Consider the following 17810-nt stretch of genomic DNA (forward strand, 5'->3'; position numbering starts at 1 on the left):
AAAAGGGCTGTTTTCCCGTACCCTCATAACTTTAAGAATCTGAGAAGTAGGGCTTAAAATGAATATTACCAAGTAAGTTTGCCCATGTACTAACACTTCCAACATGTTTTGGAAGTATCCACCTCCAATCTCAATTAGGGCACAATCTATCCTCGATTAGGTTTCACACAGGTTTCCCCAAGACATTCTAGGTAAATGTGGTGGAATATTTCAGATTGGACCATGACTGCTTATTTACACTTCTTTTTTTTGACAATCCATTACTTACCAAGCATCCTACTATTCAACATTCTTGAGATACCGGACACATTATTAGATCTTTTTTGTAGTCTTATTTTACGATGCTGTCAATATCTTGATTGCACAGCATGGGTTGCCAAACTTAATTAAACATGAAAATATTTGTAAGTTATGCACACAAGAGTAAAATGACTAATATGTAATGAAATGCAAAGATACTGAATGAAGCAGTCATGGCATGATTGAAGGACAATCCAGGCATCTGCCTGGGAAGAAAACAACAAAAAACCTGTCAGGATAGCCAATGTCCTGGCTGAGATTCAAACTGAGCACCTCCCAAATACAAGAGTACATCATTATCACTACCCCAACCTTATTGGTCAGTATACTGCTATTATTCAAGTATTTTACTTTAAGAATTTGAACACCACTGAAAACACAAAAATTTAAATACTACCAAGTGGAACTCAAGGGGTTGGCATAGCAGTAAGAAACTGTCTTGCTTCTTATTCGGGAGGTGCTCAGTTTGAATATCAGCTGGGATATGGGCTATCCTGACAAAACCTTAAAATATTTACCATATTTACTGTATTTACGCATGTATAGGCCGCGTGCGTGTATAGGCCGCAGCACAATTTTCAGACAGAAATTATAGGAAAAATAATTTTCTTGGAATATTATTTCAGGAGTATTACACCCTGTGTTACTAATTATGAATATAATTTTTTTAAATGAAGTGTGATTTCGAATATTTCGAATATAAGCCGCATCCCAGTTTTCCTCCTGAATTTTTGGCAAAAAATGTGCGGCCTATACATGCATAAATACGGTAAGCTGGCATACAAATCCTTAACTTACCATGAAAAACCCTTTAATGTTTTCTTACAACATTTTTAACATACTTTTAATATTTTTTAGTAATATATTCAAGACATTCTAAATTTTAATATGATATACCTACACAGTCAACTCTTGATTATCCGGGGGCAGATTAACCGGTTTGCGGCTTAACTGGGGCTACTGAGGCTTTTTTGAGGCTTATATGTTGTTTAATATTCATTCACTTTTGTTTCACATGGCAAGCTGTAACACTATTTTCGTACTAGTGTGAACCGAGCTCTGCATTCTTTGGTCCCGTTATGCTAACACAATGTTCTAGGGTAGGGGTGAAAGAATGCAAGGATTTGTGGAAAGTTTCAAGGATAGATACATCGCCCCAGTTAGTATCTTTGCATCGATCTTCAAGTGCGTTAGCAAAATGTCAGGGTGTAAAAGGAAGCGTGTTGTGTTAAGTATTCAACAGAAAAAGGAGAATGCCGCAAAAAAGTAAACGACAATATTAAATTTTTTTAAGTGTTAAGTGTGAATATTCGTAAAAAGTGTTGGATGTTGTTGAAGACTGTGATTGAAATAACTAATTCATACTTCAGTGTAATGTAAAAAAAAGTATTAAATAGGCTATGAGATGACATAAAAATGAGGTTGAATAAATTTAAATACAGGTAGGCCTATTGTATTATGAAGGTACAGTATTACAGTACTACTTTTAATAAAATTTGTCTTAACCGGGTTTTCGATTAATTGTGATTTCCATCCCCACCATTATCCCGGATAATCGAGAGTTGACTGTATTTAATATCTTTTATCTTATTTATGTATTTGCTACATTAACCCGAGGCAAAAGTTTATGTTAGTATATAATATGTGTTGCACTGACAAGGATCCATATCGGTATTTTAATGACTATACGTATTCCTGTGTATAACTGCCTAATGATGGTCTTATATAACCGAAACATGTAGCAGCAATAAAGATCGAAAATAAAAACTGACTATTTGTTGTGTTTGACGGTAGACATAATTCCTATATATATACCCTGACAGAGGTTTTCATGGATTTCATCAGTCTCTCTAGACCAGTAATGTGATACTATCTTGCTTAGGTCACAACTACTTCCATCCAAATCCTTTCCAAATTATCATTCATCTATCATCCATCCATTTTATAAAGTCCTGTCTTTTGGGATGTAATGTCATGTAGTTTGGAGAATTATCATTCATCTATCATCCATCCATTTTATAAAGTCCTGCCTTTTGGGTTGTAATGTCATGTAGTTTGAAGAAAGCCTCATGTTTCAGAAGAATGTACTGCCTTCATCTACATGATCAGAGGGATATGCAAGCAAGAAGCCAACCAAAGAAAGAGGCAAGCTGAACAAACCACACATGCAAAATCTGTCCTGATACAGACCCTTCAAAGCCTGAAAATAACTATGAGAGAGCCAATGGAAGTGACCACTGTCTGTAAAAGGAATCAAAGAGAACCAATTGAAGCAAAGGAAGTAATACCTCAGCTGGGATCTAAAAAGGACCAGCTGCATGCTGACTGAAGCTGGAAGTGGAGAGAAATAGTATGTATGCTAGCAACAGGCTGGGCAGGGACCAGGAAAGTTGAAGGAATATGCTGTGGCCAAACCAAAGTAGGAAAACAAGGAATACAAGGAGCATGGGTGTCCTGAATGGACAAAGTCCATGCCCCAAATGTCATATATTACATTGGTCTGCCCCACATTCTGCTCCCTAGGATATATGGGATGCAAACATATGAGAATATTTGACAGCCTACCACAAATTATTCAGCATGTTCTGCAGAAGAGGTACTAGCTCCTTGTGTAAACTCTTTCTGTGCATGTTCAGCTATACAGTGAAATCAAAAAGCCCACATCCCAACAGACCACATATAAAGCCCACTCAGATCATATCAGATGTCAAAAATGCTCCCTGTTCTTATGCACACATTCCTTTTCAGAAACTAGGTACACTGGAAACTTGATAACTGAAACTTTAAACCACTCCCTGCTCTGCAAGCAACCCAAAAGCGATTTTTCAAGAGGAATGTTCAATCCAGTTAACAGACTACATCTGAAAACAATGCTATGAAATAACCAAAATGTTTACTGTTAAATATGATGGCAATGCCTACGTACTGCTCAAACATAAACACATCTCTACGAACAATATCTCCACTTTACGTTCATATTCATTTAAATCCAGGGAAAATGTAGTGATCATGCTCATACAAAATGAAAGTTAAATGACTAATGAAATATAATGAAGAACATCAAAATTAAACCACAATCCTGTTATTTTATAAAGTTCTATAAATATAACAGCAATATACGTGTTAAACAGCACCACGAATTCAAAATGCAAATTAGTTTGTACACACTACCACCACCAACGGTTTGTTTAGTCTCGTTTGTAATGTCAAACATATAATTCAAAGGCAACATGGGCAAATTAACATCCCCAGTAAAATGCAGCAGTTTCCTTCACCCGAATGCCATACTTAATGCCACCTTAGTACATACGTTCAACGTGCAACGCAATTAGGAACACTTCTGCACAACACGACAAACATCTTTCAAACTTGACAACTTCAAACATTTTAGTTGCACACGTATTCCATTGAAAAGAAAATGATGTTGCGTGAACTAAGTACGTTTATTAGTAATATACTGCTACACTTTTCATGAACAGAAAATATAATTTATTACACAAACTTACCTGTAACTGACAGCAAAGCATTCCTACACTTCAAACTTCAATGTAAACACTAACATTCTAAAACAAATAATACAAGGGCATCCTGAAACCTAAATGAAGAACTAAAGGAAATTCATTCCTACTAATTATTATGCATCTAAAATTGTACTTTATCACGCTTTCACCAAATAACCTCTATTTTTATCTCACACTAAAAACCCACCATCAAAACTAATCATGGCGGCTATTCATTGCTACAAAACAATGGTTTACATCCACGGACTCCCGTCCACAATCTCAAACCCAATATCTTTTTTCCGGTCCTAAGTTAAACTGTATACTCTGGAAATCGTTAATAATTATACCTCTTAAACACACATAAGGGTTTTCAGGCCTTAATTATCATTTCTACTACTGATAGATTTATTTCAGGATATCTTCATGAAATATTATGAATACAGAGCAATGGGTCACAGTTGGGCACATTTTATTGTATATCGGCTGAGATGGGTGGTTAAGATTGGTTTCGCTTAGTAAGTCTTACCGAGCAACTGACCACAACAATTAACACGACTTTGTTCAGGAAAGGTTCTGATGTGTATACAAACCATACAAACCGATACAAACCATGCGAAAATGTTGATGTTGATTGTAAAAACCATTGTTTATGTTGACTGCTTGTGGTTTTAGGTATAATTGTTTCAGGAAGGAACCAGCATCCTGTGATCTTGGTAAGGAAAATATAAATCAAGGACTGCACTCAAGAAATACAGAACCCAGTGATTAAAAATCAGAAATACTACTAACAACAATCCTTGGTTCATTTGCAACAGATACACAGTAAATAAATTATTCAGACCGCGCCATAGCTTAAGCGGTTAGTCACTGGCGGCCCGGGTTCGATCCAGGGTCTGGTGAAGTGGGATTTGTGGTGGACAAAGTGGCGCTGGGGCAGGTTTTCTCTGAGTACTTCAGTTTCCCCTGACAATCTTCATTCCACCAACTGCTCCACAATCACCCTCACCTATAATGTGGGGCTGATACAATATGCCAGAAGTGACCGCAGTACAAGGAACTTAGTCTCACCCCACTAGCAATAAAAAGATTATTCATCTAAGTTTTGTTATTGTCATGGCAATAAATAGCTCATCTTATTTTTCCCTTATAAAAAAGACAAGTAATACGAGCAACAGTATTATACCAGTTGGCTATTGTGTGTTTCAAGCACAGTTAATTAGTGTTCTGTCTACTATTAATCATACTTTACCACAGAATCCTGATGAAGGTAACAAGAGTAAACGTATTAGAAAACAGCTGGTAAAAAAACAGATTATTTTTTATGGGAAAGTTAAACCCAACTAATATTTTTAGTAACCAAGATGATGATGATGATAATAATAATAATAATTTTATTTAACATTCATCACAGTTACAAATTGTAACTCTCGAACAAGTCACATACATATAGAACTTTTCTAGTCTAATTGGCCTCCTGCCCAATTGATTGAACGTCATCATATATCACATAGCATAACATTCAGTTACAATTAAAATCACACTCTCGGTATCATTAAAATATATTAGGTACAATCAAATTTACGACTACCTTCCATTATAAAAAACAAGGTCATCTTACTATATATCTTAATTACCACCATCATATTCTTAAACTTAAAACCTATTATATCAAAATAATCCACAAAAGATAAAATTCAATTTAGATAACAGTTACATAATTTGGAGTGCAGTCTCTTTTGAGACTTCCATTCCCTTTATAGGATAAATCATATTTAAAACGTTACCTAATTACTAGTCATTTTATTTACACTTAAATCTGTTTATCAAGGAGAATCTTATTTGTTTAACTGTCCTGAGAGGAACTCATGCAAATTATACAATGGGTGTTCCAGTAAATATCCTTTGAGTCTATGTAGGAATTCTCTGTCTGCTTTTATCATTCTTAGTTCCAAAGGCAGTCTATTATAAAGCTTAATAGCCATATTTGTAACACCCTTCTCATATGTTAAGGAATTATAACTTTGCACATGAAGGCCTTCTTTCTTTCTTGTGTCATACTTATGTAGGTCAGAGTTTTTTGTGGTGTAAATGTTATATTTCTTGAAATAACGTAACACCTCTAAAATATACAAAGATGTTACCATTAAAATTTTTAACTCTCTAAATATAGGTCTACATGATGTTCTTTTTGTTACAGATTACTGTAATTTATCACACTTAAATAGATTGAATAGTAAAAGTGGTAAATCATGTGTCTCAACAAATTTTTTAAATATCTGCCATCAGAATATCTGTGGTTTTAAATCTAAAATCAATTAACTGCTAAGTTTCTTATACCCTGAGCTACCACATATCATTTGTATTAGCGAGCACCATCTAAAGAATGCCGAAATTTACAACACTAATGGAAAATTACGTGGTTGGGGCCAGTTTTTGTAGAAATAATGCTATGAAAGGTGGAACAAATATATTTGTTCTCACCTATATAAAATTTATTGCTGTAAATCTTGATAAATATTGTGTAGAATTTGATATAGAACTTTGTGCAGTAAAAATTCGACATGAACCATCATATGTTTATATTTTATCTGTGTACAGAGCTCCCTCCAGTAATTTTACTAATTTTATACTCAAAATGGATGAGGTGCTCAAATCATTATACCCATCAAAAACCGAATTCATTATATGTGGTGATTTCAATATTGATTACCTCACTGATAATTATAAAAAGAATCAACTCCAGAATGCTGGATAGGCTAATAATTATAGGCCTATATCCTTATTTACTTCCTTTTCGAAGATCTTTGAGATAGTTGCGTTTATTAGACTTCATCATCATTTGACTATCAACAATGTTTTAACCAATGAACAGTTTGGATTTCGAATGAACCTTTCCATTGAAAAGGCCATTAATAGATTGCTTGACCTGACCTTAACTGCCCTAAATGCTGGCCATAATGTGGGTGGAATATTTGGTGATTTGAAAAAGGCTTTTGATTGTGTCAATCACAAGATTTTGTTATATAAGTTCGAATTCTATGGTATTACGGGTCCGATGCATAAATGGATAGCATCTTATCTTAAAGGAAGGTTTCAGAGAATTAAATTACAAGGTAAGGATAGTAACCTAAATACCTATTCAAATTGGGGCTTAATATCCTATGGTGTCCCGCAGGGATCCATTTTGGGTCCCCTGTTATTCTTGATCTATATTAATGATTTGCCTCCAGTATTAAATAGGATCTCTTATTCTATCCTCTTTGCTGATGATACTAGTGTGATTATATCCAATCCAGATCCTCTAATTTTCCTACATAGTGTGACCGAAGTTCTCAGTAAATTAAAATTATGGTTTAATGCTAATTTATTGTTCTTAAACTTTTCTAAAACTGAATTTGTCAAGTTTAATACAAAAAATATGCATGAACATGAGATAAAGATAGTATGTGATAACATGGAAATACCCAGTTCAACCCGTTTAAAGTTCTTAGGGGTTAATATTGCACTGACTTGGAAAACTCATATTGACTCACTTATCCCAAAACTTAGCTCTGTGTGCTATGCAGTCTGAGTCATAAAGCCATTTGTAAATCAGGAAACTTTGATGATGGTTTATTATGCCTATTTTCACTCTGTTATTTGATATGGCATTATTTTTTGGGGTAACTCTTCGTACGCTATCGATGTCTAATAACTGGTGCTGGTAATAGAAACTCAAGTAAAACAATATTCTCTACTCTAAAAATTCTTACTCTTTCATCTTTGTATATTTATTCAGTACTATCTTTTGTGGTCGATAGCATGGATCAGTATTATTTTGTATCTGATATACATAATAGAGACACTAGACAGGTATTCAACCTAAATCGATATCAATCCTCAACTCGTTTATCATTATATCAGAAAGGCTCAAATTATATAGGCATCAAACTATTCAGTTATCTCCCACTAAATTTGAAGCAATTATATAAAGATATTAAACGGTTTAAATTAAAATTAAAAGAATTCTTGAGTTGTCACCCATTTTATACTGTGGATGAAATTTTTGTATATACTAGTCGGTAAGATTAATTGTATTCTGGTTCTGTTCTTATGTCTTGACTTAGTTCTTTGTACTGCTTCTTTATCTAATATGACTTTTCCACATCCTAAAGTATTTGGATTTTATGGAAATAATAGATGAGTAATGAAAATGAAAAAAGATCTTGTACTGATGCCTGAAACCTTTGAGGGTTCTATGTCTTGCGTTGTTTTTGTAAACTGGAGGAGTTTTGTTGTATATATGGTTGATATGTTCTTTTTTATTGTTTTATATTATGAATGCCTTGACTTGTTCCTGTGGGAATGGAATGTTTGTTTTTTTATCTGTGACTCATTCTATATCCAATGATTGTTTCCCAGCCTGTATCTGGATCTATTTTGATTTTGAAATAAATGAATGAATGAATGAAAGTAAGGTAAAGGTAAAGTTGTCCCTATGCTTAACTAATTAAGCACCATGAAGGCTCATGGGGGAGTGGTTGTATAGATCCATAATTTTTTCACCTCAGCACTAGCTGGATGTGAGTGGTCAGCTTCACGCCCCTGATGCTTTACCCCCAGGGAAAGAGCCCCCAGTACCCATTGGACAGGAGGCTGGGTGGGCCCCAGAGCCTGTCTGGACAATATGGAGAAGAGAAAATTCAGACCATACCAGGACTTGAACTCTGACCCCTCGGTCATCCAGCCTGTAGACAGTAGCTATATCAAGTATGCTACCCTACCACACATAAATAGTGAAGTATGAAAGTAAAAATATTTCTGCACCAAAAATTAAACAGAATTCTACACGTTAGTGAGACTGCTAGGGAAGGAGCCAGTGTTGATATTCTGTGTCTGGAACACTACTAATTCCAGGGCAAGAACATTTCATAATGAAATACGTTATACATCATGAGCAACTTTTCTATTGTAATTATTATTATTATTTCAAATTTTAAATATAGTATAACTGTTAATATTTTATTATTTGCATGTCCAGTAAAACAAAATGAATTACGTATATTATTATTATCCTCTATAAATCTATATTATTCATTACTTAATTAAATATTTATGTTTCATTCCTCAATTCGTAATAACACTTAGTTTAATGATAATGAAATTATTATTACTGTCATAATTATCAGCTATTTGTTTGTTTACTATTACTTTATTCATTATTATTTCTTCCAAGTGTTAACCTGTAATTTGTACTTGACTTTTAATAAGTTTCTGTATATTGTAATTCATTCTTCTGCACTGTGCTGTGTCTGTAATTGGCCTTGCGGCTGTTGACTCGGCACATTAATAATAAAGAATTGAATTGAATTGAATTATTTCTTCCTTATTCCATTACATTTATAGTAAGCTAAACCCTTGGATACAGAATTGTGTCAATTTATCCTGCTAATACTATCAAGCAGTTGTCAAAAAGACTTATAATATATGACAGTCTCTGTTTACATCATAATACAATTACTCTCTAGCACAATACACTCAAATTATCATTTAAAATAAACATTTAAGATGAAAGTTTCCGTCAAAAGTAACAGAATATTTTGGTCATATAGCTTTAACATATACAACAAATCCAGCATATAAAAACATTCAATTATAAGTACGATTATCGCACATTCACGATGATTATCCATTTACTGTACTACTCAACATCTTATATATATTTATATAGTTGTATAATCAATCTCTTAAAAATCATTCATCCAGTGTATAAAAAGAATTCAAATAAATAAATTCCTTTAAATTGTTTTTAAACTTATTTATATCATTAGAAGTTACTTTAATTTTATTATGTAGTACATTGTAAATCCTTATGGCCATGTGAATTACCCCATTACCACATTTTGCCAAATTTACCTGGCTCATATGTATATCCATATTATGTCTAGTATTTATTTCATAGCAATCCCTATTTGTATCAAATATTTCTCTATTTTTTACTATAAACATCAGCAGAGAGTATATATACTGTGATCTTAAAGGAAATATATTAATATTCCTAAACAGTTCTCTGCATGACTCTCTGTAGCCACATCCTTTTATTCTTATAACTCTCTTTTGTATCCTAAAAACTCTTTCTGCATGTGTTGAGTTACCCCAAAACATTACTCCATGTCATAACAGAATGGAAGTATGAATAATAAACACTTTTTAATGTTTTTACAGACACCACTGGTTTTACATTTCTTATTATATAGCAAGCTGTATTTAATTTCTTTGTTATCTCATCTATATGTCTATCCCAAGTTATATCATTTTGGATAGTCAGGCCAAGAAATTTTATGTGATTTATATTTAATAAAACCGTTCCTATGCCTCCCATTTCTCTAACTACATTATTTTTTACAGTGAAGTTATGTTTTCATTATATTAAGTGACATTAATGTTTTTTAAACCAGTCCTCCAGCATCCTATATACTTCATTTATTGTATTTTTAAGTTTTATTGGATTGTCTTGAGAGATTAAAAAACTGACATCATCAGCAAATAGAATGGGAATACTCTTAGTCTCCAAAATCTTGGGTAGGACATTTATATATATTATAAATAATAACTAGCTTGTATTCATATTATAAAATATCAGCATGTGATCCCTGTTCTGATAATATGATTACAATACAGGATTACTGCTGAGGTGTTGATGAAATGCTAAGATGATTTTTCAAGATAGTCCATAACAACGTACAGTTCCTGCCCCTGTCATAGTTATTGTACCAGTCATTCAATAAAATTTAATATGCAGTTGACAGTGTTGTTCACTGAGAGTGAGATACTTGAAGTGGAACAGAATCTAGTGGAATGATATCTGGCCACATTAATACCTGAGGTACCTGTGCCCATAATTTTTATAAATAGATAAATGCCAGGTTAATATGAAATTATGCATAAAGAACAGTAGTGCATCTGACTTATGTTCAAGAGATACCTGGTTTGACTTTAAGCAAGATCACTGGACACAGTGACTGATGTTTTCACCAGACTTCTAGGCACATAAGAATGGTACCATGCAGCTCTTCCTCCATAATAATTCTTTTATTATCTGGTAGTGCCTAATCTATGCAGATAATACAGAATCGTAAGTGAAAAGTACTGTATCGTCTCCGCCCACTTCAGATACTGGACCTACGTTTCAGAAGTATACTAGTTGTTTAGTTGTTAAAACACAGTAAGTGTTAAGTGATATGTAGTTAAGGTATGTACTGTACTGGGATACTTCTCTTGTATCATATCAAAATGGTATGAGGGAAATGTCATGCTGTTGAAATTGTTAAAGACAGCCATAATGAAGCCAACCACTTATTTCCATACAAATGATGAGGTTAATGACTTGAAATAGATGGAGCTTTATTTTCATGCATCCCTTATGTGGCTTCATGGTATGGTGTGTAGGCAGAGAGATAACTATTACCTTTTTGTGAGTTCTCATGATCTGGACAGAAGTAATTCATATCCATTTGTTCAAACTCAAGAACCACTGGACCAATTTTGATTAAGTTGGATGTGAAAGTTATGCGAACAGAGCAGCTACAAGCTGGTATATTTCAGTTTTCTGCAATCAGAGACAACACGTCTGCTGCTTGAACTTGTGTGGTGGTAGTGGTACTAACACCACTTCCAAATTAAAAGTAAAATACATGCTAAGTTGTGTAGGCAACCTTATGGAAGAAAGGTCCTGTGTAAATATTGTGACATGGATGGACCCAGCGTTGCTAGGTAACTGACCATTAAACACCTCGCAACTGAATACACACAAGGCAACAATGGGAGTGTGGCATTTTCTATGCAGTTGGCGCCATGAATGTTGCCATGCAATCGCTCGGTAAACACATTCCAACTATAGAGAGACTATTTTCTGCGTGGTCTGTGCAAAGGGGTCGAATACCTCCACTGTGACCCTGCGAGTCATGGGAGGCAACAAAAAGGGAAATCTCAAATCTGAGACAGTAAAATATGGTTGCAAGTCCCAAGGGACTCAGACCCGAGAAAGACTGCACTGGTATGAGCCAGCAGCATATGCAAGATACAGACCCATTTTCTCATCAGAGAGTGCACCCCACAAAATCAAGACCATAACTGTCAAACAGTAATAAATATCTGGCTGACTGACCATCAGTCGCAATGTGACTTTGACTTTGACCAAGGAGAATGGGGGAGTATTTGAGAGTGTTCCAAGTGTTTAAGTGACAGCCACAGGAAAATTGTCGTGTGAAGACTTGGCATGTGATTGGAAGACTTTAATTATACAGGGTGTTTCACGACTTTAGGGCATAACTGCAGGAGGTGATTTCCTACGTCTTTGTGATCAAAAAAGTTCATATAAACATGTGTCCGATTTTGGACGGTTACGGAGTTATGACCGTTTTACACTCAGAATAGAAGGTAACGATTACTGACAATAAACGGAACAAAATAATAAACCAGCATAATACATCATACATTTAAAGTATGAATGTAAAGTTAACTTCATGAAATTACCTCTAATTTGAATTTATTGGTGCTTAAAGCTGCTTTTCGAAAATGCCACCGGCAGCCACAACACAGGCTGCCGCTCGGTTCTGAACTGCGCCGGACATACCAACCCTCCCTGCCTTAGGTAGCTCTCAAGTGTCGAGATAACAAGAACGCTCTGTCTGTAGCTGGCTAAAAATAGCGACCTGCCAGCTGACAGACACGGTTCATATGAGGGCATGTACAGGAATGAAAAAACGGTCATAACTCCGTAACCGTCCAAAATCGGACACATGCTTATGTGAACTTTTTTGATCACAAAGACCTAGGAAATCACCTCCTGCAGTTATGCCCTAAAGTTGTGAAACACCCTGTATGTAATATTTGGAGTGATTTGAAGCGCTAGTTTCTGTTTGGAGATCCGTTGCTAGGAGACAACTAGTGGAAGACAGAGAATCCTAGTGCGTGTGTAAGAGTGGCTTATAAAGTGTGGAGACAGCAATAGTGCTTATTAGAGTGTAATAAGAGAGAGTTTGTAACCAAGCTGCTAATAAATCCAATCATCCAAACTAGAATCCACCATTTTGTCACGCGTACCCCCCTACACACGACAGTATGTTTGAGTTTCCTACTGGCATATGAATGCTGGAAGTACTTTGAGTAACTAGTAACTCCCTAATGATGACATAATAGTATATCACCAACTGATGATGAAGCACCATATTTATACTTAATATTGTTAACATCTTGAAGGAAAGCTTCTCAGAGCATGCAGAGTGCCTGGATGCAAAGAACACATGTGAAACTGTATGCACTCCGGTACAGATATATCTTTCCAGTCTTCTTACAGTAATCATGTTTCTTCTTGCAGGAACCACATCATGACTGAAGATTTTGTTGACTCAGTTCTGCGCTGTGGCTTATACCTTGGAGCTATTTTCCAACTCATATGTATTGCAGCTGCGGTTGTTGTGCCTGACAAAATGGGTGACTCCAATTCCAGCTACTGCAAGGTAGTGCTGCCATAAATATAAAATTGTCCCCATGCTTAACAAAGCATCACATCATGAAGATGTATGAGGGAGAGGAGGTATAGCTCCACAAATTCTTAACCTGGCACTAGATGGAGGTGAGTGGTCAGCTTCGTGCCCCAGCCACTTTACCTCCAGGGGAAGAGCCCCTGCTATCCACTGAGTGGGAGACTGAATATACCCCCACAGTTGCTCTGGTTGTTGTAGAAAGAGAGAATCTGTAGCCCCTGCCAGAAATAAAATCCCAAAGCATGGCATAAGTATGTGTCTTTTTTAAATAATTTCTGTAGTTCATCTCTCATGTCCATTGGGAGCAGTGACTAGGGTGTGAAGCTGAACATTGCTGCCAAGGATTAGAATGTGTGGAGCACTGCTTCCCTTTTTCCTGTATCTCTTAATGATGTATAGTTAATTAATCACAGGTACATTATCGTACAATGCAGAGAGGAAAAGGAAGACAGAAGAAATGTGGGAAAGGATTTTGAGCCAGGTACAGGCATCAGGATGTGTGATCCATGAAGACAAAAATGAATTAACTGAAAGATCGACTTTCACACACTTGTCGTGAAGAATTAAACTATGAATATGTGTCCTGAATTTAATTACCTTAGGGGAAGGTCCATTGTGCGTGAAAATGAAGCTGATGAATGTTTCAGTTCTGTAGCTTGGGCACTTGGTTGAAGCAGATGTTACCAGTTGGATGTTGATAATGTCATTCTTTTCTTGTACAGAACTATAAATATGAGCACTTTGGGCAAAATAACACTTTGAACTTAATTTGGCATAATAACATACCAGTAGAGCTGCAAGATGTGCTGCCTGGCTACATTCTTTGCCTCCATGCCTGGTAATCATTGTGACTCCATGTAGGAAGTGATCTCCAAACTGAAGCAGTTCCTTATGAGCAAGTTAAGGCGTGTGAGACCAAATTCAGTACTGACGGATGTCTCAGAAACAGCAAGTGTTCCATTGCTGTTCCTCTGACTGAAACCCATATTCTCAGTCAGTGATATGCAGGGCCCAGATTTTGATATGTTATCTTTTTTTCCTTGCATCCTATTTGATGCCCATCAGCATATAAATCCCAGAGCTGAAATGCTGGTTACAGAAATGTAGTTAGTTAGTTATTAGAGAGGGTGGGTTTCCCCATGCACTTAGACCTGTAGTGGTCCATTGTGCTTCCCTCTATGATTTCTACCAGCCTCTATATCCTACCAGTATTGGTGCTTACCATCAGTCCCGCCCAGCCAGCGAGACCGGCTCTACTGGCTGAGAAGTATCTATAATGCTTCCCCCATCTACCGGAGGTATTAGTGACTGCTGTTGGGCGGCAAACGTCCGCAATTTTGCTCAGTGACCTCCTTTGGAGGTATGAGGTTCTTTTACGTGCCGTAAAGCTACAACATGGGACCCACGGCTTAAAGTCCCTCCCGGAGGACTTGTTCCCTGAATTTTTCCACCCTTAAAAATTCGATGACCTCTGCCGAGTATTTGAACCCGCGTACTACGAGTCATGAGGTGGGAACGTTACCTCTAGGCTACGGAGGCTGCTTTACAGAAATGTAAATTTTATAGGTAATTTTTACCATTTTTGTCATTGTTAAGTTTTTAGGTCATTTTTTCAGTTTTGGGGTCATTTTTGGTAATCTTTTGGACTTTTAAGGGCATTTTTTGTCATTTTAGCCATTTTAGGGAATTTCTCTTCACATGTTTTCAGAAGTGTGAGTAATATGCAAGTAAAGTGTTCTTTAATCTTTCTCCTGCCTCTATAAAGGCAGCCTGCAGCTGCACCCAAATACCTGCTACCACAGTATTCAATAATAAGAGGTAATAATGTCCCATCCTTTCCACTTGTTCTGCAGTCATAACTAAAAAGTAGGCTACGGACATGAGGGGCAAGCTGCCGAAACAAGACACCCTGGACAGACATACATTTATGAACACTAGACAACACCCTGTGTGAGGTGAAATGATATGCACTAAAATAACATGGGTATAATAGAAACTTTAAAGGATTTTATCTGGTTTTACCTTGAAAAGAGGACTACAGCGTGTGATTTTAACACGGACTAAGACAGTGTAGCAGTTTTAACATAATTCAATAAAATATTTGTAACATATCAAGACATGTAGTGTCAGAATGTATAATGTTAAACTAAAATTAAAATTAAGTAGTGAATAAAAAAGTGTTGCAGTAATGACGAACGATAAATAATGGACGTTAAATTGAACAGTTGCAGCAGGATGCTGAAATACATAATCATTAAAAGAGTAACATTGAGTTCACAGTGTTAATAAAGATTGAAAATACATATTAAAACAATTAGTAGATTTTCCATGACATGACACATTTTTGGGTCATTTTTTAACTTTTAGATAACTTTTCTGGATTTTTAAAATATTTTTAGGTCATCAGAATCTGGGCCCTGGTGATATGTATGTCACCATGTTAGGACAGAATGTAAGAGATGCATTACCCATCACAAAAACCACTGCTAATTGCTCACTCAACCAGCCATGTTATTGTTCAGCGAGACATTGGCTTCATTATACTGTCATATTACCTTTAAGTAGGTTGGGACTGCCTGTTTCCAAACCAATATATATTCATGATTCATTCAACACTATGCAACCTGTGCCATTCAAACAGTGTAGATATACAACCCGAGAAACAGCCAGCAAATGATTTATGAAGTTGATTTTCTGTTAACAGGAACTGGAGCTTAGTGACGATGAGGGATCTGAACACAGCACACCACAAGCCACACCTCGTCGTCCACATGCACACCATCGACCCAGAAAACAAGAAAAAAAGAAACGCAGATAATTTTTCTACCAGTTAATGGTATGACTGTCTTGCTTTGTGTGAACAGTGACCAGGAAAGATACCATTGTACAACTGTGTAGTTTTGGGGGTTTTTTTTTTTTTTTTTTTGACAAAATTGCAAGTGTGAGGCTTTTGTTCTCTAATATGTCATGGAAATGGATATGATCATTTGCATTCAATGTGCAGTATATCTTTCATGTTGGGAGAATGAATTGAAGATGTTTCTTTTCTGGATATTTATACTGAATGAAAAATTGTTATTTTATGAACATATCACAGTAACTACAGTTATTTTGTGGGCATGTGATTTTCTGATAGACCCTACTGACATTTTAAAGTTCACTGTTCTGATTTTCTGTTGCAGTGGTGCAGACTTTCCACTTTTTGAGTGAAAATCATTGGTAGATATGCAGTAAAGTGGATCACCATGTCCTGCTCTGTAACTAAAAATATCAAGTTTCACAGTACGTTTTAAACCTGCTAGTGTCCTTGACATATATAGAGGTTATGTACATAACATACTGTGTGTACCTTGCATATTATATGTACTTTGTTTTTGTATTGTTCCCATTATGTTATAGTATTTTCTTGTCTGTATCAGTGTAAGATCTACTGCCACCAGGTGAATACCAAATTGCAGTAAAATAATAATAATAATAATAATAAACTACTGTAAGGTGAGCTGGATTGGTGTAGCTAGTAAAGTGACTAGCTGAATGGGACAGTTACACTTTGATTCCCAGCGGATGTTTCTGTGAGAGATTTGAGGTTCTCACAGGGGTGACTATGAAGATTATTGTCTTCTGGGATATGACACTGTGTACTCTGATAGATTATTAGGAACATTTTGAAGAAATATACTGCCTCCATCTTTATGGTGAACTTTCTCTTCATCATCACATTCAGATCAGCTCTGGGACCCAGCTGGCCTCTTAATTAATGGGCACAAGGAACATATTTGTGGGATAAAGCAACCAGATCATAAAACTAATTGATCATCTTGATCTAATGCTGAGGTTTAAAATGTATGGAGCATTTCTGTGATATCCCTTGTCTTCATGGAATGGAGCTTCGCACAGGAAAACATACCTTCTACGACTGTGACAGTTTCTTACAGCAAAGAATCAAAACTCAGATATAAATTTTGGACAACTGTCACATAATTTTTTCCCCTGCTTTTGCATAATTGTTCCAGTGATGTATGGTCAGTCAGTAGTAACTCACCAAATGACATTTTCTAATTGCAGTCTGATGAATGCAACATAATTATAATAAAGCTGGTACTGGGCATAAATATGTTATGCAGACTTTCATGTTCATAGCCATACACGTTCCTAATTCACAGTTTCTGTACACCTTTTCAGTGGTATTTGTTGTCCGGTTTCTAACAAAAATGTTAGGAACAAATTGTATATTTAAATATGGAAGGTATATTTTATTTCATATATATGTTTGTAGTCATTGTTTCCCCTGCTTCCATAGAGAATTAACCAGTTGCTTTATTACCATCCCAAACCACAGTAACTGTACAACTGGAGTACATGTTCTGTATGACATGAATTGTTGAATCCTCAGTTTTGTGGGAACTGCCCACATTCAAGCAAACATTACAGTGACAACGCAAGTATCATTGCTTAGTAACAGTGAGTAAACAGCCATTGC

General features: G+C 35.7%; 2 protein-coding genes across 4 annotated transcripts in view; one reads left to right on the forward strand and one right to left on the reverse strand.

Annotated features, from left to right (window-relative positions):
• Positions 1 to 4051, reverse strand: part of LOC111875608 — a 73347-nt gene extending 69296 nt beyond the window's left edge. For 2 of the 3 annotated variants that reach the window (XM_033755868.1, XM_033755867.1), the window contains exon 1: positions 3807 to 4051. The gene's annotated coding sequence lies outside the window, so the exon portion shown is untranslated. The remainder of the gene's footprint in view (positions 1 to 3806) is intronic. The other variant, XM_033755869.1, reaches the window with a different exon arrangement.
• Positions 4052 to 4297: 246 nt separating this feature from the next.
• LOC111875620 (protein MANBAL) lies at positions 4298 to 17595 on the forward strand. The gene is made up of 4 exons (XM_023872002.2): positions 4298 to 4516; positions 13162 to 13303; positions 16035 to 16166; positions 16513 to 17595. Exons 2-3 carry the CDS (start codon positions 13172 to 13174, stop codon positions 16146 to 16148), a joined length of 246 nt encoding a protein of 81 aa, XP_023727770.1. The 5' UTR covers positions 4298 to 4516; positions 13162 to 13171; the 3' UTR covers positions 16149 to 16166; positions 16513 to 17595.
• Positions 17596 to 17810: the final 215 nt, after the last annotated feature.

The sequence above is a fragment of the Cryptotermes secundus genome, unplaced genomic scaffold, assembly GCF_002891405.2.
Source record: "Cryptotermes secundus unplaced genomic scaffold, Csec_1.0 scaffold50, whole genome shotgun sequence".
NCBI classification, from domain to species: domain Eukaryota; kingdom Metazoa; phylum Arthropoda; class Insecta; order Blattodea; family Kalotermitidae; genus Cryptotermes; species Cryptotermes secundus.

Bases quoted from the DNA above. Each gene is read 5' to 3' on its own strand.
- LOC111875620 (XM_023872002.2), top strand. From the start codon at position 13,172: ATGACTGAAGATTTTGTTGACTCAGTTCTGCGCTGTGGCTTATACCTT. The intron at 13,304-16,034 runs GTAGTGCTGCCA...TTCTGTTAACAG, and splicing joins CCAATTCCAGCTACTGCAAG to GAACTGGAGCTTAGTGACGA.